The sequence below is a fragment of the Ctenocephalides felis genome, unplaced genomic scaffold (genome assembly GCF_003426905.1).
Source record: "Ctenocephalides felis isolate EL2017-DRISC unplaced genomic scaffold, ASM342690v1 CF-g0.4_SCAFFOLD_01886, whole genome shotgun sequence".
Classification (NCBI taxonomy): Eukaryota; Metazoa; Arthropoda; class Insecta; order Siphonaptera; family Pulicidae; genus Ctenocephalides; species Ctenocephalides felis.
In genome coordinates, this window is record NW_020538040.1 from 14,071,460 (window position 1) to 14,095,003 (window position 23,544).

The window sequence follows — 23,544 nt, forward strand, 5'->3', positions numbered from 1 at the left end:
ATCGAGAGTCCGCGATTGTCGTCGGCTATGTTCGCTCAGACATGCGACGTCACATACCCATCTAAGTTTGAGCACTATATACAACGGAGAACATATGAGGACTACAAGTCCATGTAGTGTAATGTCTATGCTAAGGCGTCACTTCTTTGTTGCTATGGCAACGCTATGTTACGGTCCAATCCTCGTATAAATTGGTAGTAAAAACTGTCGAAAAAGCTATGTATTTGCTGTGGAGTCAAGCAAATTAGATGTAAAACCTAACCTAAAAAAACGCACGATGATATCATCAAGTGCATCTTACTAATGTGCTTTTGATAACACATACATAAAGTTAGTTTTTATGTGAAAAATGCCTGGCTGCGCAGCAAATATATAGCAATTTGACAGTTTTTACTACCAATTTTATGTGAAGAAATTATTTTTATTATTTACCACATTTATCAACATTTTTTTATCCAAAATTATTTATCCAAAGGCTTTGCATAAAGTTTTTTTTATTAAAGGTTTTAACATTTATATTAAGATTAAATTTAAAATTACAGTTGTTTCTATGTTTATATATATTTTAGTATGCTTTACAGTTTATCCGGATTTATAGCCGAAGAAATTTTCTGATAAATTGAAAAAAAATTACTTAATGTATTGAAATATGACTTTATACGCAATATATTTGACATCACAGTGTTAATGAAAAGACTACACATACTACATACGTATTAAAGTACATCTATAACTATATAAATATAATTATCTAACATATTCCAATTAAAAAAAATATCAGCTGGTAAAATCATTTGATGAGAATTATTATACCTACTACATATGTAATATTAAATATTTTTATTTAAACTTAACTTATCAAATAATTAACATCAACGTGTTAAAATGGTTAATAAATAAAAGTATAACGGCATCCTAAATTAGACTTAAATTTACTTTATATTTAGCAAGATTCACATACACAAGCACTCGTTATGAAAAGTGTTACTAGTAATAAATTCTTTTTTATTTGAATGAAAAATATTGCTAAACGTTTGAATGTAATTGCACTTTGCTTAAACAACATTCACAATATTTTGTTCTGATCTGAAAAAATAGCATAATTGCATCTTTATAATTCTAAATGCATTTCTAACTGAATCATTTCAACAGTAAATTATATTTGGCACAGTCATAAACAATATTTTCTAAATACTAAAATAGTTACTAATGGCAAGCAATTTTTAGTTAACACCGCACGAATAAATCTTCAGACTTCACATCTTGAACTAAACTAAATAATAAGTATGACGATAATTAAAAAACTTATTCGTTTCAACAGTCTATGTTCAAATAAATTCCCAAAAAATATTTCGTCCCTAAAATGAATTCCAAGTTCCATTAAAGTATTCCAAAAACATTACCATTTCTCTCCTGCTATCACATATTGTTCTCCAACCATGGCAAGAATTGGGCTACGTCCGTAAAGACGATATAGTGGTTATAATCGCATACAAACTTCTCAGTGATTGATACACCGATGGAGACTACGCCCCTGAGCCTCCAGACCCCATCAGTACCATCTTCAGGGTCTAAAGACTCTTCCAGAAATACCATTCCGCCGCCACTGTCGCCGTTACACGCTGTTGTACCTACGCCAAAGGGAAGAGGTGAAGTGACTACTATTCAGGAATTATTTTAAAAATCTTTTTTTTTACTCTTATAACCCAAAAATTAATGACAATATTTAATTAGTTAGGTTATTAAACAAAATGTTATTCAACTCACCGTTCCTGAACCCTGCGCAATATGTAAGATCTGTAACAAAACGACTGAAGAATGTGGGATACGAATGAATACAGTCCAGTTTGGGAACCACTGGCATGTGAGCTTGCATCAACTCATCAGTCACCACTTGGTATTCATCGTAGCCCCAGCCGACCACCTAAAATGAAAATTAGCATTATTAGTATGACAACAAATATAAGTGATTAACTGTTTAATCAAATTTATATAATAAAAATTCATTTAAATATTTCTTTGATATAATAAAAGGTTGGGAGTGCAAGTGCTTAAGAGGCCTTGGCTAGCAACTACAAGGTATCAGGTTCAAATCCCAGCCTAAATCAGTGGTGGTATGAGTTTTCCAAAAAATTACATATTTGTGTTAAAAAAAACAATAATGATAAGGTATAATAAAATAATTAACAACGTATAAGGAAGGAAAAAAATGTAAAATGCTACTTGGTTGATACAAAGTTGCATTCAAAATATTTTTTTCCGCAATGGGTCAATCAGGAAATAGTTTGGCATGGCGTGCTTACCATACCAAACTATCCAGGGCAAGGGCTTGGATGTTGTTGTTCGAGTGATCCTTACATTTTAGGTAAAATTTTCTAGTGAGCTTTTTAATTTGGTCGAGGACCATTGTTTATGTATGTATTTTGTAGAGTAATAGTGTCTGGTCAATGGGTCCCATTATTTGTTGAGTACTAGTCGTAAAGCTTTGTTTTGTACAGTCTGTAGAATTCGTAGATTAGTTTTTGTTGTTGCGTTCCACGCCGGTGCGACGTACAACAGTATCGGTCTTATTAATGTCAAGTAAAGTGTCCGCTTGTTCTTCACGCTCAGCAAACTGTTGAAGTTCAAGAGAGTCTCAGAATGGTCTCAGCAAATTATCATCTCATAAGCCTGTCCGATTTTTATGTTGGTATGTTTAGTAAAGCTGAGTCTATCGTTCAAGGTCAGATCAAGGTATTTGACATCATGGGACCTTTTAACTTCGTGGCCCATTACTGTCTACGTTGCTGTGTGTGTCTGTATTTTTGTGATCAGTAGTCTAGGAGATCTAGTTGATTTAAAAATGCCAGTGTTGTCAGCAAACGTCAGTAGTGTTGTGTTAACATCAGTGGAAATGTCGTGGATGTAGACGTTAAACAGTGATAGTCCAAGGATTGAACCTTGCGGTACTCCCGTCGTCACTTGTTTAATCGTCGAAAGCGTGTTATCTATTTGTACTGTGAAACTACGGTCTGTAAAGTATGAATGAAGTAGTTTTATGATGTAGGGTCGAAAATTAAAGGTTATGAGTTTATGTTTTAGTCCGTCTATCCATCTCTATAAGTTTATCAAAAACCAACAGATAATAAATGTAATTGACAGACAAACAGATAGAACAAAGACCATAACAATATTTTGAACACTTTTCAATACAAAACCTTAAACATGCTCTCCATTTAAAAAATATAGAAATGCAAAAATTAAAAAAAATATTATTGTAACTATTTATGTATTATATTAAAAACCTCATTCCAAAATCCTAATCATTTCATAAATTTTGATGAAGCCTTTCGTAAAGAAAATGAAAAGGTGGAGATAGCATGCTCTACAGAACCATTTAGACATTTAAAATGTTGTAGTTAAAATCAATTTATTTAAAATTGATATTTGATTAATAATGAATATTATTTTAATATTCGACGAAAACACTGTCCTAATTTTATTTGATTTTCTTGCAAAAATTTCACTAGCTAATGGTAAAAACTTTTATACAATATTTTTGCGGAATTTCGCTAATTTTAAACAATTGATATAATTGAACTAAATACAAAACATATTAAAATCTTTCCATCTCAAAAATGTTAAATCTGTAATTTTTTACCATTTTCGTAAGATTAATGCATTTGTTAAACGTATAATTTTCCCAGAGAATTATTACAGGCCAACGTGCATAAAGAAATATAATAATAAATAAATAAATCTCGTGTACACAGTAATTATAACACCGTATAAGTAATTAAATAAATTGCGTCATTGTCATTATCTACAATAGTAGTTTTGCCTTAAAAAGACGTAGTTATTCGATTCATAATTCTTAGCGTTTGAATTCTATTGCACGCGCGCCAAGTTAATTAATTCTAGATTTATTACATTTTAAAATGCTCATTGATTTTAAATACGATACACTATATTAAGGAAAACAATGGCTTTTTAATATTGGAAATATTAATATAAATAATGGACATTAAATTACGAAACATCAAGCTATTTATATTATTAATGTGGGAATTGCACTTACAATTAGTTGAAAAATAAAAGCTACACGCCAATTTTATAAGGATTATTTGCGAAAAAAGGCTTTTATGATGATTAAAGTATAGATACTCAATTCGATATGAAAAATAATTTTCTCAAAAACTATATATCAGAAGTTGATTGTTTAACAATCTCTGGTTCTGGTTAAAACAAAGCGCAAAATATATCAAATACTAAATTAAATATTGAACAAAAATGCATATTTGTAACATTTAATCTACAAGTTTCCTTGTCTTCCAGTCTGCCTGTCCTGTCTACTAATATACGTGTCCAGCAATATATCTGTCCAGAAATATACCTGTCAACCTGTTTATTAGTCTAGTCCAATTTAGCTGTTTACCAATTTACCTATCAACCTGTTTATCAATCCATTACTTGCTTACCAATTTATCTGTTCAACAATTTACCTGTCCAAAAATTTACCTGTCCACAAATTTACCTGTCCGCAAATTTACCTGTGTATCAATTTACCTATCTATCAATTTACCTGTTTATTAATTTACTTGTCTAAAAATTCACTTGTCTACCAATTTACCTGTCTAGCAATTTACCTATCAATCTGTTTATCAATCCATTATTTTACCTGCCTACCAATTTATCTGTCAACCAATTTACCTGTTTACCAATTTACCAGTCATCCCGTTTTATATGTCTACCAATTAACCTGCCAACCTGTTTGTCTGTTTACATATTCTTCTATCTACCAGTTATCCTGTCTACCATTTTACATATCCTACAATTTACCTGTCCACCAGTTTACATATCTACCAATTTACCTGTCCACCAGTATACATATCTACCAATTTACATGTCAACCTGTTCATCTGTCTACATATATATCGATCTACTTAATTTAGTATTTATCTGTTTACCTGTCCGCCAGTTTACCAGTCTGCTAGTCTACCAATTACCAATTAATCAGGAAAGATGTTATCACTATGATAATTTTTACAAAATAGGGGTTTGTGGTAGGAGGTTGAAAATTGAGGGTTATTTGTGTTTTTTCTATACGCATTATAAAAAAATAAGATAAAAATTGACCAAAAAACATAAACAGGGCTTCGGGGCGGCCAACTCCTACCACTTGACTTCAATCAAAATATCCGAAAATCTGTTTGGGAATTTACCTAACAATTTACCAAATTTTCACGACGATCGAACGTATAGTTTATGCATAACAATTACACACACACACAAGCAGACATACATCCATTTTTATAATTATAGATAAATTCTTACCGTGCCTCTTCTGGCCACAACACTTTCTATAGATTTCCGTCTTCTATCCCACAAGCAAACTGGTCTTACATAATCATTATACGTGACTGGTGTCGACAACTTGAGTAAAGCCAGGTCAGCTTGAAAAGCTGTGTGATTATAGGCTGGATGAACTATCACCTCTGAAACCTAAGAACAATCGTATACATTTAGATAATTGTTTTATGAAGACATAACATTAAAAATCTAATTGCTTTATTACCGTAGCTGTTTGTTCGTTACCAGTCCATCTTCTCAAACTGTGTTTGCCCAGATATACCACCAGACTATCAGGTTTGACTGCCCGTCCAGTCGACTGACGTGTGACGCAATGTGCAGCTGTCACCAAAGTAGACAAAGATACCAAAGTTGCCCCGCAGATGTATCTGAGGTCTATCCCCTGGATATTAAATATTCAACAATCAAGCTTTAAACAAAAGCCAATATTTATATATTGTTACCTCAGGCCTGTAAATAGCAGCATGCCATGGATAATCTCCCGATCTTGTAGGAGTTCCACGAGAAATCAAGGCAACTGGTTGAATCGCGACCTTTCCACACTGTTCTGGCTAAAAATGTTTTAGTTACCGTAAAAACAAAATATTTAAACTCATTATAACTAAAAATGCCTGCTTGCGTTAGACTATTTCTATGATGAACCAAATAGCTTAATTTATTTATTGTAATTATTTCAAATTGGATCTAACCCGTCTATCCGTATTTGGTTGAGGTGCTGGCAATTGTGTTCGTTTGGAAGAAGTTCTCCTAACACCCCATTCATAATAGTCAGAAGAAGAAGGTTCTGATGGTCTGATATTACTATTGATAAGAGGAGTGTGTCCAGGTCGATTCTGGCTGCTTGGATGTGGAGTGATTGGATATCTAATTAAAAAAAACATTTACCGTTTATTAAAATTTATGACTATTTTAAGATTATCAACGTTTTTTTTTCTCACCCTTGATATCTTTCAGTTGTCGTATACGTAGGCCTTTGTATATGACTATCTAACGAAGTGTAAATAGTAGTCTCATCTCTATCGTAGTTATTACTCCCTGATCCTCTATGTGGTTGAGAACCCCTGCGGCCGCTGTTTTCATCCTCCCAATCCCTGTTAGAACCTCTCGTGCCTTGGCCGGAATTTTCTCTATGAGGAGACTCTATATCAAAATCAGAATTGCGGTTAGGATCTTGTCGGAATCCAGTATTTCTATCGCGGTCTCTATTGTTAGGTCTAGGATCAGTGAATTCTGGTTCGGAGCCCCTAATTCCAACCTTTTCTCGTTCATATTGATCATAAGGATCACGTGAAGGCGTTCTGTCACGATTTGAACCGCTTGAATAAACATCATCTCTTGAATCTCCATACGAAGGTTCCGGTTGTCTATTACCACCTCTATGAGTCTGGGTGCCTCTAGAACCAGAATATTCATAATCGTATTGTGAACTAGTGGTTTGCGTACCGCGATCAATCGTGTCCTTATTCCAAGAAGTTTGGGTTCTGTCCCTGTTTGTATTTCGAGTATCTTCATACGTATTCTCTTCAGAGTGTTTATCAGGATACGTAGCCCTGGTAGGCTGTGTGATTCTATGCCCAGATTCTTGTCTAGTAGTTTGAGTGGTTCTAGAATTATGATTATTGACAGACATTGTAGATAATGTTCTCGGTAAAGGTGCAGATGTACTTTTTTCAACAGGTGCATGAGCAAGTAGTTCTCCAGCGCGTATACCTACTTCGTCGTATGCATTGTTTGAAGGTCTGCTATTAGCATGGAAGCCTTGTTGGTTAGTTGAACCTTTCAATAGTGATGTTGTCTGGTGACTTTGAGGCTTATTAACAACCTTCATAGTGCCGCGAGTACTTGTATCTTCATTTGATGATTGCGATATACCTTGTTTCTGAGAAGTAATGCTTGGCTGAATCGGCTGATGATGCGTTTGACTCGATGTTCCACGTATAGCTGACCCTGAATTTTGGAATGTGTTTTGTGTATTCTTATGATTGCTTTGGGTCGAAGTACCTTGATTTGAAGAGGTGTTTAAATCGTCATAGGAAGTAACTCTGGTGTTTTGATTCTTTTTTGATGATTGGCTGCTATTTTGTTGATTGCTAGTCTGAACGGCAGAAGTCCCACGAGTACCGGTTTGATCATATCCTTTGTTGGCTTGGTACACATTTTGCGTCTTATGTGTAGAAGTTTGGGGACGATTTTGCTGATCGTAACTATTTTGATTCGTATGTGTACTGCTAGTCTGAGGTCTGTTTGACAAAATAGGTTCCTCATAAACATTTTGAGTTCTGTGTGTGGATGACTGAGGCCTTGCTGAATAGTTAGGATCTACATAGCTAGGAGTCCTGACAGGTTCGACATCTAGTTCTTCTTCATGATCAGGTGGGCAGATCTGACGACCATTAAGGCGGATGACACGGACCGCAGGTGGAGGGAGAGAAGATACATCATATTTGACGTAGATCTTTACTGGGGTGATGGATCCTTTAGCTAAACGTCTGTCGAGATCTTGGATTTTAAATTCGCGGTTATCATTGCTGGTTACTTCAGCAAGATAATTCTGACAGAAAGAAAAAAACGATTCCTTTATTAGATTTTGAAGTTCACTTATACATTATCACAATAATATTAAAATAATCCATTTCCTCATTTATTACTGCAAATAAATAATTGGTATAATCTATAGTTATTTACATTGACATCATTGTTATTTTACATCGCATGCATATTGGTATCAGGAATCGAAAAAAAAAGATTTATGTATTATATAGTTTTAATTATCTCGCCGACCTTGGCGACTTTTTTGACTTTTAACATGTATACACAGACCACTTCGATGCTTATTCAAAATTTTATAAAGAAAATTGATAAATAAAAGACGTCATAAAATTCCTGAGAATGACAGAATTCATTTATAAAAATAATTTCATATATAGCTATGAGATAAAATGAAAATTTATTGAATTTTAATTAAACACATTATTAGTATAATTCTAAAATAACTTAATAATAATAAAAACTTTGAAATAGTAAAAATAAACAATTGTTTGTATTATTTTAAGTATATACTTTTAGCATTTAAGAAAATATATGCCAATATATGAAAATATATTGGTACAGATATGCATAATTTTATGGCACAATATACCAGTGTATCGAGAAGACTTAATTATTAATGCTAATTATATCGCTTATGAATATTTAAATTTAAACATAAAAAGCAACAAAAAAATTAATTAAAAAAAACTTATGCACCAAAAAGCATATTTTATCTTAATTTTAATGTCGTGGTAAATCAAATGCTTGACAGGAATAGCAGACAGATTTAGTTTCTAGTTGCAATAGAAATACATTTATATGCCAACTCATCGAAAACAACTTCGGTATTATTATTATAATATATGTTATCATTATTTTATTTATACATTTTCATAGAATATTTATAGTAGCAAGTAATTGCTGCAAATACTTGAATACACTGGAAGAGGACTTCATCTATATTATTTGCCAGAATGTATACAAGCCCAAAAATTAAGCAGATTGTAGGACTTAATTGGCATATAAATTTAGCAGTAAATAAACGCTTTCAATTATCAAACAATCACAAAACGATTCTGGAACAAACTAGTGGTGCATGGCATCGGGCCTTAAGACAAATTGCTGGAACTTTCCGTCCCAAAAATTAAATTAAAAAAAAACTCTTTTTTTAAAACTTAAAAAAAAAAAAGATTTTTAAGAATTTTAAACTTTTTCTATTGGATTGGAAATCTGCCTTCTCGTCAGTTGTTCATTTAGTCAATAGAAATAATATGTTTTTTTAATTATTCAAATCGGACGCTCCGTTCTTCCAAAAATTGAATTACCATTTTTGGCTATTTTCGCCCCGTATCTTCGGAACGGCTAGACCTGCCTTTGCCAAAAACTAATCAACACGCCTCCTCATCAATACAAATCGAATGTTTTTCGAATTATTCAAATCGGTTGATCCGTGTTCCCAAAATCGTCGACAAAAATTTGTATCCGCATACACACACGCGCACACACATACATCAATTTTTTCTAATTATAAGGTATGCCAAAATGTTCAGAAACCTTTGGAACGTGAAGATATATAAAAAATTTGATTTTTGATTCTTTTGCGATTACTATAACTTACCCTACGAAATGTTAATAATATTGAATAAAGTTGTATTGAAAATGATTATAATCAAGCAGTAGATATATATACATTTTTACTTCAAAATATTGGTCAAAAGTATGTTTCTGAGCAAAAACAGTTATTTTTGGACATTGCCGCATCAAACTAGAATTATTTGAGCAGTATTAGATAAATTCTAATAATAAAAATCTATCAAATATAGGAAAGTTAACCGTTGGGTTGCCAATAAAAATTAGCATAGTAGGAAAAGTTCAAGCACAAAAGCTGATAAAGTTGTTATGAGAACAACAGAAAAAAATAAAAGATTTAAAAAAAATTCTGATAGATTCAAAATTATGTTTTTTTTATTTATCCGGCGAAAGGCGAAATTTAAATTTTAATTTGTTTGATAGTTTTATTCATTTTGATTATAATAAAAAAACAATTTTTTTTCCTATCGTTTTTTGCGCAGTATCATTTTAACTTCTAGAATTACAATCTATATATTATGGAGACATTTTGTAATAGTTTTCAATTAAAGGCATCCCACTATTTGTACTTTGATATATTATATTTAAAATCTATAAACGCAAGTAAAAATCTGATATCACTACTGCATGATATCAAGCTGGCTGCAAGGTTGGTATGGAAACGAAGATTGATGGTTTTAATCCAAGTTACTACAAGACCACAGCTGGCTCTAACATAAAAAGTTAGATTCAAAAAGTATATAGCATACATTTATTGTTTCTTTTTGCACAGTGTGAAGTGTATAGCATACTTTAACATTTTCGTATGTGCGGTATTAAGTACATTACAGTACAGTGTACTTAGTTTATTTTTGACATAAAATATTGTTTTTATTTATTTAACAGCAATAAGAATCTACTCAGCACTAATTGTCCTATAAATTATTTGTTGGAAGACCTAACCTCTACTAATTCACGAAAGGCAACCCAGTGGTTAACCTCGTTTTTTGTGTGGCGGTTATATTGGACCTATACCTAAATCTTATAGTTATGTTCGCATGTTGCAGCAATACCCCCGAAATGATATTTTCACTTGAAATCATATTTGAGATCCATAGTTTCAAGAGAAAATCTGGTATCATACTGCTTGGTACCAAGCTGGCCGAGGTTGGATCAAACATGGAATTGCTTTACCACATGTGCTCATCGTCAGATAAAAGGGTGAACATATATTATCGTACACAGAGAACTTATTATTAGCAATAAAAAAGCCTACCTTTATATCCGTCTAAATAATAAATGTACTAAATATGCTATTTAAATGAATCTATAAAAAATATTTCTATATATTAAATATATATTCGGAATATTTGCACCAGAACAACGATAACAAAAATTCGATAACCGAATGTACATTTCCTGGAATGTTCACATTGCTTTTTGAACACACCTCGTATACCACTTATTGTTAATTTGTTTTCGACAAATTTCGACCAGATTATGATTACATAATTTATTTGTCATATAACTCAAGGAACTAATATTTATTATATGATAATTCTTCATAATTATGTATTTTGTACAGTAATTATTGAAGTTATTTGTTAGGTTCAGTAATTTAATCACAATTTTTCTTACAAAAATTTCAGAAATATCAGTACGTAATAAAAAAATAATTAATAGAATTATCTGACTAAATTTATTTAACTTACCCCCAGCAGATGTGCAGGTTTATCCAACTCCACATCGATCCAAAATCCTGACAGCGTAGTGTCAGCTTTAACCAGAATCTCTCCAAGCCATCGGTCTGGTGTCTGTGAGTTGCTGCTGGTCAAACTGCTAGTGTTATAAGAGAACACTCCTGGACAGGGCGACCGTGGAATATTCACGATGGCAGACTGTACAGTCGTCAGGATGCATGTTATATACACTGCTAGGAGTGTTTTGATTGCCTGAAAAAATATAAATAAAACATTTTAGTATGAGAGATTTGAAGACTTTGGGAAACAAATTACTTTGAGAGATAATTTTGGCCAAATATCGTTAACGCCAATATGAAAAATAAAATGATGAAGTATTAGAGAAAGCTCGTAAGCTAATTTATAAAAATAAAGTTTAATGAATCGATTCTGCCGCATAACAGATCAATGTTATGGCAAGGCTATGTTTTGAAGAACTTTCCATACTAACTATTGTCAAGAGCCATGTGACTGCTCTGAAGTCAGGCGTTTTTTTCAGGTTGTCAGATAGAAAACCTAACCTAGAAACCGCAAAAATATCAAAAAAAGATCTCAGATAACAGGGTTTTTCTGACTCAGGTTCATAATATACGAGTGACGTTGCATTTTATGTGTAAAACTGCCTGAATGCACAGCAAATACATGATATTTTGACAGTATTCAGTATGATTTAGTAGCATAATGTATGTAAGTTGGAGTGTAACATGGCCTTGCCATAACATTAATGTTATTGCATTAATGTTATTGGTCTGTTATGCGGCAGAATCGGCCCATAAGTTTATAAGTAAGGAAACAAATAGGTTGAGAAAGCAAATGATGCTCTTGCACTTCTGGACCTGTTTTCGGTTAGAATAAAAACAACATATAATAAAAAAAACAATGTAAAAAAGAAAATATATAGATCATTGACAAGAGACAAAGATTCTAAAACTGCTCGATAGATATCTGATGGAATCGAGTTTTGGTAAAGATCTGCCAGGCTAAATTTGCCTGTCAGGTTAACTTTCAAAATTAGTTTTTTGCGAAAATGTGTATAGAAATTTTTGCACTTTTCTGGTACTTCAACGCGAGTCCTTATCGAGTTTTATGAAATGTCTTGAAAAAGCTGAATTGAGTCTATTTCGGAAAACCATCGACAAAAGATCAAATTAAGCACATTCACATAGGTACACATACTATTTTCAATTTTGGTATCAAATGATTTACGACTTAATGGAGGAAATATAAAAGTAGCAATATTTTTTAGCAATTTTTTTTAGCAAAAACGTAAACTTTTACTGTAAGCTAACAAAAAAACTAACGTACAGCATAAACTAAGGTCGAGATCAAAGTTTTTCACTATATATATCATTTGGAATTAATGAATTCACATTCAACTTTTTTTTTATTTTATTATTATTTGCATTTATTTCACTAGTTTTATTAACTTCCCGTAGGGTAAGTTCTTGTAATCGTCCAAAAAACGAAATTGAAAATTTTTGCATATCTTCACGGATGTGTGTGTATTTATGTATGGATACAATTTTTCGTCCACGTTTTCGGACAAATATTCAACTCCTATTGATAGGGAGATTTGCTGATTAGTTTTTGGCAAAAGCAGGTCCAGCCGTTTCGGAGATACGGAGTAAAGAGTGCAGAAAATATAAATCGTTTTTTTTTGAGAGAATGGAGTATCCGATTTGAATGATCCAAAAATATTCAATTCGTAATGATGTGAAGAAGGGTTGATTAGATTTTTGCAAAAGCAGGACTAGCCATTTCTGAGATACGGAGCTAAATATGCAAATAATGCCAGTTTTTGATAAAAATAAGCATTCGATTAGAATGGTTTAAATAGGTTTTTGCTTGTGTTAACAAAATGATTGCTTTTGGTTTAAAATTTCAAAAAATACTTTTGTTTTACTAATTTATATTCTTGGAATATTTCATTGTGGTACGGGAAGTTTCAGCAATTTGCCTTAAAGCACGATGCCATACACCACTTATATTATATTTTATACATATTATTTTTTTGTCCAGTAACCTCAACTAATCACATGGGTATTGGTAATTTTATTAGATAATTTAGTTAAAAATGTATCAAAAAATTTTTTTTTCTAAAATCCCTGGAAAAATACTATTTTCTATCACTCATATATGACTGACATGGCCATATTATAATGAATTTTCTCGATGTATTGTAGTTGCATTTGTCAGACATATATGCCTGACATGGCTTATGTTAAACTTCTTATCGTCAGCCACATATGACTGACATGACAATCAATGTGTTAAGCCATAAAAATAGCCATATGCACCTGAGCCATAGTAACTTTAATAGATAATTTAGTTAGAAATGTATCAAGGAAACTTATGCGTATCAATGAAAAAAACAATTTGGCCAAAATTTCTGGAAAAACACTATGTCACACATTTATGACTAATATGGCCCTATATTAAAATATTTTCTCTCAGACATATATGAGTGACACGGTTCATCTTAAATTCCTTAAGGTCAGACCCATAAGACTGATATAGCAATTAACGTGTTAAGCCATAAAAATGGCAGTGTTATGAAGATTTAAAATAAATTAATATAAAAAGTTAAAAAATAAACATATTTTTTTAACTAAACAATCACCATATTAAATTTATTTCAGTATATGTGTGTCGTTAAACAAACTTGATTTAAGTTTTATGATCTATCACTAAAAAAACACGACTGTTATTCCTCAACCATTTATTGTATGACCACAAATTCACACAGTCCTAATTTATCCGACTACTACTAGTTAGCATAGTCTAATGTAAACTGCGAAAAAAACTCAAATACGTATAAAATGCTATGTTAACCAATTGACTATTTATTTATCGAAGAAAAGGTACTAATTAGTCGTTTTATTATTCATCGACCGCATTGTGAATGAAACTGAAACTGCGAAACAATAATACTAACAATAATTCTTGGTTTAGCATTTAGAAGAAGCCAGAAGGCAGAAGACGGCCTTTGTCATTCGTTTCATAGAAATTTTATTATTGCGGTTATTTCGAACGCATCGGAATTGTTTTAACAATTTTACGGTGGACGGCGGGAAATAACGCTACCGAGTCGACGTTTAATATAAATATTATACTACAGCAAAAGTTCTTTAGTCCGGCATCCAACATTTTTTCAAAAATTTCGTTTTTTTTAAGTACAACTTCTTTAGGCGCGACTAGGGTAAATTCGTACAAATGTAACGGAAGTACGTAACCGCAGATAAGATAAGATAAAGGTCGAATGCCAAAGATTCGTTATTAGTTCTCGATGATATCATTTCTATACGGGTCGATTGTGATTAGTCGTCGCGTATGTGAATAGAGATCTGTCGTTGTATGCGTACCGGCATCAACGTTGTATGCGTACTGATATTAACAAGGAAATCGGCATAGATAAATAAACATTTCAAAGTTACACCGTAGTACAAATCTTGATTTAATGAAAAATGCCTTATCAGAAGAATATTTTACCCTGTCTCCCGTAAATAATTATAATGAAAGTAATAAAACAAATGCAGCATTTGCGTCGTGTATGAAACATAAGTTTATTGAAATAATTTCTATATTATTCGTAGTTTGTATAAATCTTTGAAGTTATTCAAATGAAAAATACTTTTAGGCAAAACAGATATTACAAAGAATGAGATTATATCGTCAGCGAAAGGGTAAAAAAAATATCATCAGGCAATGAATGTATGTTAATTTTAATTACATGAAGTTCTTCAAACACAATTACATAAAAACAATATTTGTTCAGATGTTGTTTAACATAATCCACTGTGCGAATATTATAGAATTTATTAACCAGCAATTACTTCATTTCTCTAATGAAGGTTCATTTTTAAATGCTAATTACAATGACAAACCGATCATGTCATATTTGAAGTATGACTTTAATTACATTATTTTTTTTAAATATTATACATATTTTAATGCTATTATAAATATATAATTTATAATTTATCATTATATAAATGTGCATAATGGTTGACAATAATTAATATGTGCATCACTATAGTGTTACCATATTGCTAATACATTATTCAAAATTGTTATATAATGTTTTTATTTTTACTTAAATGCCATCTTGTACAGTAGCAAATAAGTTTTACTTTAATTGCGTGTGAACCTTATGCGCATTTTTTTTTCTACAATATTAGCATATTTTTATAATCATTTAAATTCTTTTTACTATTTTCCAATTTTCTTGAATTTCTCTTAACAAACATGAAAAAGATTTATTAAAATTCGAATAACCGTGTAGGAAGAGTTTTCATTCATGCATCTGTATAGAATAATTTTATATATGTATATAAAAAACATATATATGACATTTTGAAATGAATTTATAATTAAAGAATGCAAAAATGATAATTTGTCATTTGTGTCCCTCATATTTAGAAATAATTCAGTATTTGCGAAGAAATTTTACATTTTACTAATCACAAGTTAAAACAAGTCATAGCCAATTAATTTTATCGCCATTGATGGTCATGAACTCATCAAATCAGAATTAATATTTGGTTCTTTTTTATAATCAAATAAATTTAAATAATATGAAATATATGCGAGATTAACTGTACCTCAATATAATTGAAATCTATTTTAAGACCCATGCGACGCCTTTTGCTTTACAAATTCCATGGAATAATTCCAGACAAATGAATAATTGTTTCTTCATTCATAAATTAACGGAATACGAGTAGTATTATTAACATATTTATGTACTACACACAATAAATTTTTACGTTTTAATGAAATATGTAAGATTTAATCAGGGTTTCATTAACGTAATTGTAAAGATTTTAGGCAAAAAAATTGATTAAGCAGATTAAGAAAATTTATTCGAAAACAAATTCGTACTACAACCGTTTCCGTACATGATTTCCTTGTAAAATTACAGAAGACAGATAATCATATAATCAGTATTTTTAACTTCCCGAAGCACAAGTTAATGTTTTCGCAAAAAACGATTTGGTGATTTTATGTCTTTTATGATTTTTGACCTTTCGTCGAAGTTTTCTCGAAAACGGCTTCAGGTAGATACAAAAGCCGCCTCGAGGATCATCCACACCCACTGAGGATCTGACAGACAACTACGCCACAACACTACCAGGGGAAGAATAAAAAATAAATTCAGACAATTACAAAAGCTGCCTCGAAGATCATTCAAATCCATGTGCCAGACAACTACGCCACAACACTATTAGGGAGAGATCAAAAAAGAAAATCATGAAATGGTAGGAAAATGTTGTATTTTTAAAGTCATTTTTTTGCTTCTACACTTTTACTTGCTGTCCATTTCAAGACAGGTGTAAAAAATTACTACAATTGAAAAACTAAAATATACAAAATACATTTATAAAAAATGGATATTTTTAAAATAGCTAAATTTGGTGTCATGTTTAGAACTATAAGTAAAAGGTTTTAGCAGAAATCAAGCTTTCTTATATAATCTCCTATATTCTAATTCTCGTTAGTCACTGATTTAATTATAATCACTAGTGATTATACCATAAACTAGTATTTAATCAAAACTCGATCCTATAAATAAATACATGTAATACATGATTTAAAAGATTTTCTGAGAATTTATTCAAATAATTAATTATGACCGTCGTAATTAGTTATTACGTCATAGTCAAAAGAATATTTGTTCTATGTTTTGGAAACGTGATGTAAGTGATGTAGAAAAAATTATAAGATATATAATAACAAGTTCCAAATATATTTTTTTGAAAAAAAGAATTTAGCAGTAAGATTATTGTTTGCAATGTTGATTATTACTCATATTTCCAAAGTAGATTCTCTACTGAGCACGATCTTGAGAAGAAAAGGAAACTGGATTGGACTCAGTCTGCAAGAAGAGTGTCATCTACATGATGTATACATATATACATAGGCTTCCAATATTTGTCAAAAACTTATTAATTACAGATGTAACAAAAACTATCAGAATTATGCACACAACGTCTTAGAGTCCAATCCATACCAAAAACAGCAGATAAAACTCTCATTTATTCGTTAAACTGCAATAATCATAGCCGAAATGACTAATTGGGGTAATCCCCTAAAACTCAAAAACTGGAGCTGTTACAAAAACGCGGAAGGTATATTTGAAATCAGCCTGCAATTTTAAGTAGATTTTTAAAAAAAAGTTCGAGGAAAAAAATAAAAGTGCCAATTTTGTCGTGCAGTGTAGATAAAAATATATATTACTTCTGCTTGATATCAAGTTGCACGGAATGCGGGATTTGAACTCCTAATCTTGTGTAAATATGGCCAAATGTCAATCACAAGATCCTCAACAATTATTACTATTACTTCTCTTCCGGTATATCATTAACATTTATGAATGGAAGTTTTTGCTTGAAAAATCTGCGGTCATTCAAACAATAATAATGTAGTTTGTTTATTTGCGGTTTGAAGATGATGTTTTACAACATAATTCTGAGAAACTACGCCACACAAACTGTACAGAGAGTTCAAATCATTGAAGATAATAATATCGTGCTGGTTGTTATCAATAATTTTGTAAACTTACATTAAAAAATCAAGAACATCTAAAAGTCATTTCATAATTGTCTACATGTAACAGAAATTGACAGAAATGGTTCCACGTTGATTAGGATAGGTTTTGTATATAAATTTTACATGTTCTTTTTTTTAATAATACGTATGATACTTTATTTTAAAAATTATGATTTAATACTAAAACTAGTGGAGCATGGCATCGTACCTGCAGGCAAATTGCTGGAACATTGCGTACCAAAAATTTAAATTTTTAAAAAAAGCTTCAATTTTTTTAAAAACCTTAGAGAAAATAGATTTTAAACTAATGAATAGAATGAAGTATATGTATAGAATAGAACTAATGTGCCTATGTCTAATGATCTTTTTTGACCGCAAAATGGCATTTTTGTTTACATTTTCCATTGGGTCTCCGAGACCACTAGACCTGCCTTCCCGAAAATTTAATCAGTTCTTCATCTTGTCAATACAAGGAAAATGAATTTTGAATTATTAAAATCGGACGCTCCATTCTCTTAAACACTGAGTTACCGTTTTCGGCACTTTTTGCCCCGTATCTTCGGAACGGCTAGTCATGCCTGTGCCAAAAACAGATCAGCTCGTCTCCTTATTAATACGAATCTAATGTTTTTTGAATCATTAAAATCGGTTGATCCGTGTTCTCAAAATCGCGAACGAAAAATAGTATCCCCACATACATACATACACATACATGCCCGCACGCACACACACACATTTTTTCTAAGGTATGCAAAAAAGTTCAGATGGTTTAAAAACAAGGCCGTGAATTTAAACCCCCGCTCTGGATAACCTGATATCATGCAGTAGTGATAAATCATTCTAACACATTTTTAATTGAAAATATGAGAAATCTCTCACACCATTCTTCCCTGGATCGAGTCGGAGTTTAACTCAGCTCATGAACTGCCCCTAGGGCAGTACTACCCATTATTATTATTATTATTTTAAAACATGATAAAAATATGTTAGCTTCCTATAGTAAATTTTGGAAATAAAATTATAAACTAGGTGTAAGTGGCATTTTACCTTGGCAAGTTGTATAAACTCTCGAAAAGTGTAAACAATAAGATTAATCGATACTTTTAAAAAGGACGAAGAATTTTAACCTAATTATTTCTCAAAAAGTTTATTTTATAAATTCAAACTCTAATAAATTATTACAATTAGTTAAATAAATACAAATTACTATTGACATTGTCGAATGGAGCAGATTATTATTATCTCAGAAATAAATTCTATTTGTGACGAGAATAACATTAGACACTTCTAATAGAAGTATGTTATAATATTTTGCAGCAGTGCCCAGAAATACTATTTTCGTTTTATATCAAATCCAAACCTATATTTTCAAGTGAAAACTGATACCACTACTGCTTGATATCAAGTTGACCAAGTCAGGTATATAATCTGGAAGCTGTAGTTGCACGACCAAAGCTCTGACTATGGAACAACAGCCACACAATTAAATATTTCTCAAAAACAGTTTTAATCTAGATAAGATATCATTGAGTAAAATGTTAATTTTACATTTTCATTTATATACGTTATTTATTCTTATGTTATTTATGCAAATATCATTATTTTATATATTTACGCATATAATGTTAATTATAGAAATTAATAATTTATATATTTATACATATAAATAAGTTTACGCAATGAGTTTTGATATCTGGAGAAATATTCAGATGTTTAACACGTTAATCGCCACGATAATATCAGAAAAAAATTGCATAAAACAATTTAGTTCAAACCGCATCTCTGAAACCGCTAGACCTGCCTTACCAGTTCTTCATTATATCAATACAAATAAAATGTTTTTTGAATTATTCAAATCGGACGCTCCGTTCTCTTAAAAACCGAGTTACCGTTTTTTGCACTTTTTGACCCGTATCTTCGAAACGGCTAGACCTGCCTTCGCCAAAAACTAATCAGCACGTCTCCTTATCAATACGAATCGAATGTTTATTTGAATAATTGATATCGGTTGAATCGTGTTCCCGAAATCGTCGACGAAAATTTGTATCCGCACACACACACACCCACGCACACACATACACATACATCAATTTTTTCTAAAGTATGCCAAAATGTTCAGAAATCTCTAAAACGTAAAGTATTTAATAAGTAAGTAGTAAACGTAGTAAATTTTCATTTCAGATTTTTTTGCGATTACCTTAACTTACCCTAAGAGAAGTTAAAAAATTGTACCTATTTGGATGATTTTTTTAAAAATAGTGCATAAGATATTTCGTGTGGCAAGAATAGCTCAGACAGTAGTATGCCCAATTACATGCCAGGGATACTCAGTTCGAGTCCTGACACTGGCATAGAATTGTCATTTGATTTGTTGGATTGAAATTAAATAAATGTCATCATGGAATGCAAAAGATGGGAAAAGAATAGACTGGAATTTTGGTAGGAGATAATAAGATTGAAAATCTCTCTTCTAACTAATTTTACATTATTGTCGGTAAATACAAAAACATATGGAGCCCTGTATAATTTTATTAAATCTAGCAACACAAAATTATAAATATTGCATAATAACTGTACAGAATAATTATTGTTATTAAAAATGGCTAATGTATATATCTACAAAGTCAATAAAAAAATAATAATAATGAAAAAAAAGATATTACGGGACTTATTTTTTTTGGAGGCTCAGTTTATAAAAGCAAAATTAATTTAATTGAAATCATAAATAAAATTAACTATCCAGGAAAACTTAAATCACGTATAACTATGTACAAAGTGCACCACAGTAGATAATTAATAAATTACACCAAGTAGTTAAACAAGTCTTTAAATGGGTTATAATAACTTATAGAAGTAAATTGGAAGTGATTTTATTTTGAAAGTTAGTGCATAATATTTTTCGTTGCTTAATTCTTTAGTTCTCTTTAGTTTATCAGAGCAAAATTGATTGAATTGAAATCACAAATAATATTAACTAACCAGAAAAAAACAAACTACGTACTATGTACGACATAGTAAAGAGTGCACTATATAAATTACATCACAAAAAGTATACTTGTAGTTAAGAAAGTTTACAAAATTGATATAATAGCTTATAGAACACTACATATTCTAATTATTCATGAACAAACAACCAAGAAACCATAAACAGTTGGCATCCAATTTAGACATTCTAAGTATTGCCAAAAAATTGGGAACAAACTTGGTAATTATTTGGAGATTTTTTTCAAAATTAGTTCATAGAACAACTCGTGACTTGGAGGCTCAGTTTATCAGAGTAAAATTGCTCGAATTGAAATCATAAATAATATTAACTAACCAGAAAAACAAACTACGTACTATGTACGGCATAGTAAAAAGTACACTATATAAATTACATCACAAAAAATATACTTGTTAAGAAAGTTGACAAAATTGATATAATAGCTTATAGAACATTATATAGTCTAATTTTTCTAGAATAAACAACCAAAAAACCATAAAAGTTGGTTTATGTGTTCATCCGATTTAGACATTCTAAGTACTGCCAAAAAATTGAGATTTGTACATAAACTTGGAAAACTTTGAATATAACATAGAATGAACTTGGTAACTATTTGGAGGAGATTTTTTTCAAAATAGTGCATAAAATAATTTGTGGTTTAATTTTCTTTGAGTCTTAGTTCATCAGAGCAAAATTTAATCGAAATTACAAATAATATCAACTAACCAGAAAAACAAACTACGTACTATGTACGACATAGTAAGAAGTGAAGAAATTACATGACAAAAAATATACTTGAGATTAAGAATATCTACAAAATTATTAAAATAGCTTATAGAACTCTGTATATTCTGATTATTCATGAAATTTTAATTATTATTGGTTGTTTAATCAGGAAACCATGACAAGTTGGCATCCGTTTCAGGCATTCAAAGTAATGCCTAAAAATTAGGATTTGTACATAAACTTGGAAAAGTTGGAATAAAACGTGTAATTAAAATTGTAACTATTTGGAGGAGATTTTTTTCCAAATTCGTTCATAAAATGATTCGTGACTTTTAGGCTTAGTTTATCAGAGCAAAATTGATTGAATGGAAATCATAAATAATATTAATTAGCCAGAAAAACAAACTACGTACAACTATGTACGACATAGTAAAAAGTGCACTACATAATTTATAAAATATATACTTGTTAATTGCTAAATTGTTAATTAGCTTATAAAACACTATATTCTAATTATTGATGATCAAACAACCAACTTATTTATCTATGCAAAGAACCAAGAAACCATAAAAAGTTGGCATCAGATTTAGACATTCTAAGTACTGCCTAAAAATTAGGATTTGTACATAAACTTGGAAAAGTTGGAATAAAACATGGAAACTAATAACTATTTGGAGGAGATTTTTTTCAAAATTTATCAGGCATAGTTTATCAGAGCAAAATTGATTGAAATGAAATCATAAACTAAATTAACTATCCAGAAAAACAAACTGAATCAAAATTATATACATCCCTAGGGCTTAAAGAATATAATTGTTTTTGCCATTTGATATATTTATAAAAAATGGTACTTATGCATAAACTTATACGAATCGTATTTGGATTACTTTTTTTTCTTTAAAAACAGCAATCAAGATGCAATCAAATATTTTTTTTTTTTGATAACTGCATTGGACATGTGGTGGCTCAATTTTCCTACAGGCTAAGTTTATCAGGAAAACCAAAAAATTAGTACGCAAACAAAGTAATGTCTATGTATTATTTTGGTCAGTTATCCTCCACTTACCATATTTAGCGATCACATGTAAACCATGAGTTTTTATTTGAACTATTCAACCACAAAAATCGCTAAATCACTCACTGCACATAACATAAAACTTAAATTTAGTGAATCAATAATAATTTAGTGCACTAGAATCTAATTTCTAACATATTTTCGTATATCATCACTAACACATTACCGTTCATCGACTGACCCGATGTGTTCGATGTAGCTGATGCGATTTCCAACTGGACAACACAGTCAAAGGTTGTACAAACATTCGATCAAAACATCATCGTACTCATTACTGATTAGGAAGAAATTCATTGTTTTTACAAATATACTTACATTGGGTTTTTACAATGGATACATCTATTTGGAGTTTTTGGGATGTACGTGGCGTAAGTTGTAAAGCCTTGGTCTTGCAAGCACAAGTTTTGGTCCTAGTTTAAAAAAGGTCCTTATTTTATATGCACCCTAATATCAAATAGTAGTAATTTATGTGAAGGTCTTCGGGAATATATGGTGTAATGAGCCGATTCTGCCGCACAACAGACCAATGTTATGACAAGGCTATGTTATGAAGAATTTTTCATACTAATTCGATGAAATAAGAGATTCATTGTTTTTCGAAATATTCTTAGATTGAGTTTTTACAATGATAGATATATCTATACGGAGTTTTTGGGGTGTACGTGGCGTAAGTTGTAAAGCCTTGGTCTGGCATGCACTAGTTTTGATACTAGTTTTATAAAGGTCCTTATTTTGTATGCTCAATAGTATCAAATAGTAGTAATTTATGTAGAGATTTTCGGGAATAATGGTGTAATTGGCCGATTCTGTCGTACAACAGACCAATGTTATGACAAGGCTATGTTATGAAGAACTTTTCATACTAATTCGATGAAATAAGAAATTCATTGTTTTTTTAAATATCCTTACATTGGGTTTTTACAATGATAGATACGTCTATTTGAAGTTTTTGGGATGTACGTGGCGTAAGTTGTAAAGCCTTGGTCTTGCAAGCACAAGTTTTGGTCCTAGTTTAAAAAAGGTCC

At 30.9% G+C, this 23,544-nt stretch overlaps 1 protein-coding gene across 1 annotated transcript; it reads right to left on the reverse strand.

Annotated features, from left to right (window-relative positions):
- Positions 1 to 1,172: 1,172 nt before the first annotated feature.
- Positions 1,173 to 22,681, reverse strand: LOC113377997 (serine/arginine repetitive matrix protein 5-like). Its single transcript, XM_026618483.1, has 9 exons — positions 22,511 to 22,681; positions 11,160 to 11,399; positions 6,288 to 7,900; positions 6,039 to 6,213; positions 5,793 to 5,900; positions 5,555 to 5,731; positions 5,314 to 5,481; positions 1,768 to 1,924; positions 1,173 to 1,631 (listed from the first exon to the last, which is right to left on the reverse strand). The coding sequence occupies exons 1-9, from the start codon at positions 22,511 to 22,513 to the stop codon at positions 1,420 to 1,422; spliced, it is 2,853 nt and encodes a 950-aa protein (XP_026474268.1). The 5' UTR covers positions 22,514 to 22,681; the 3' UTR covers positions 1,173 to 1,419.
- Between the last annotated feature and the right edge of the window lie 863 nt (positions 22,682 to 23,544).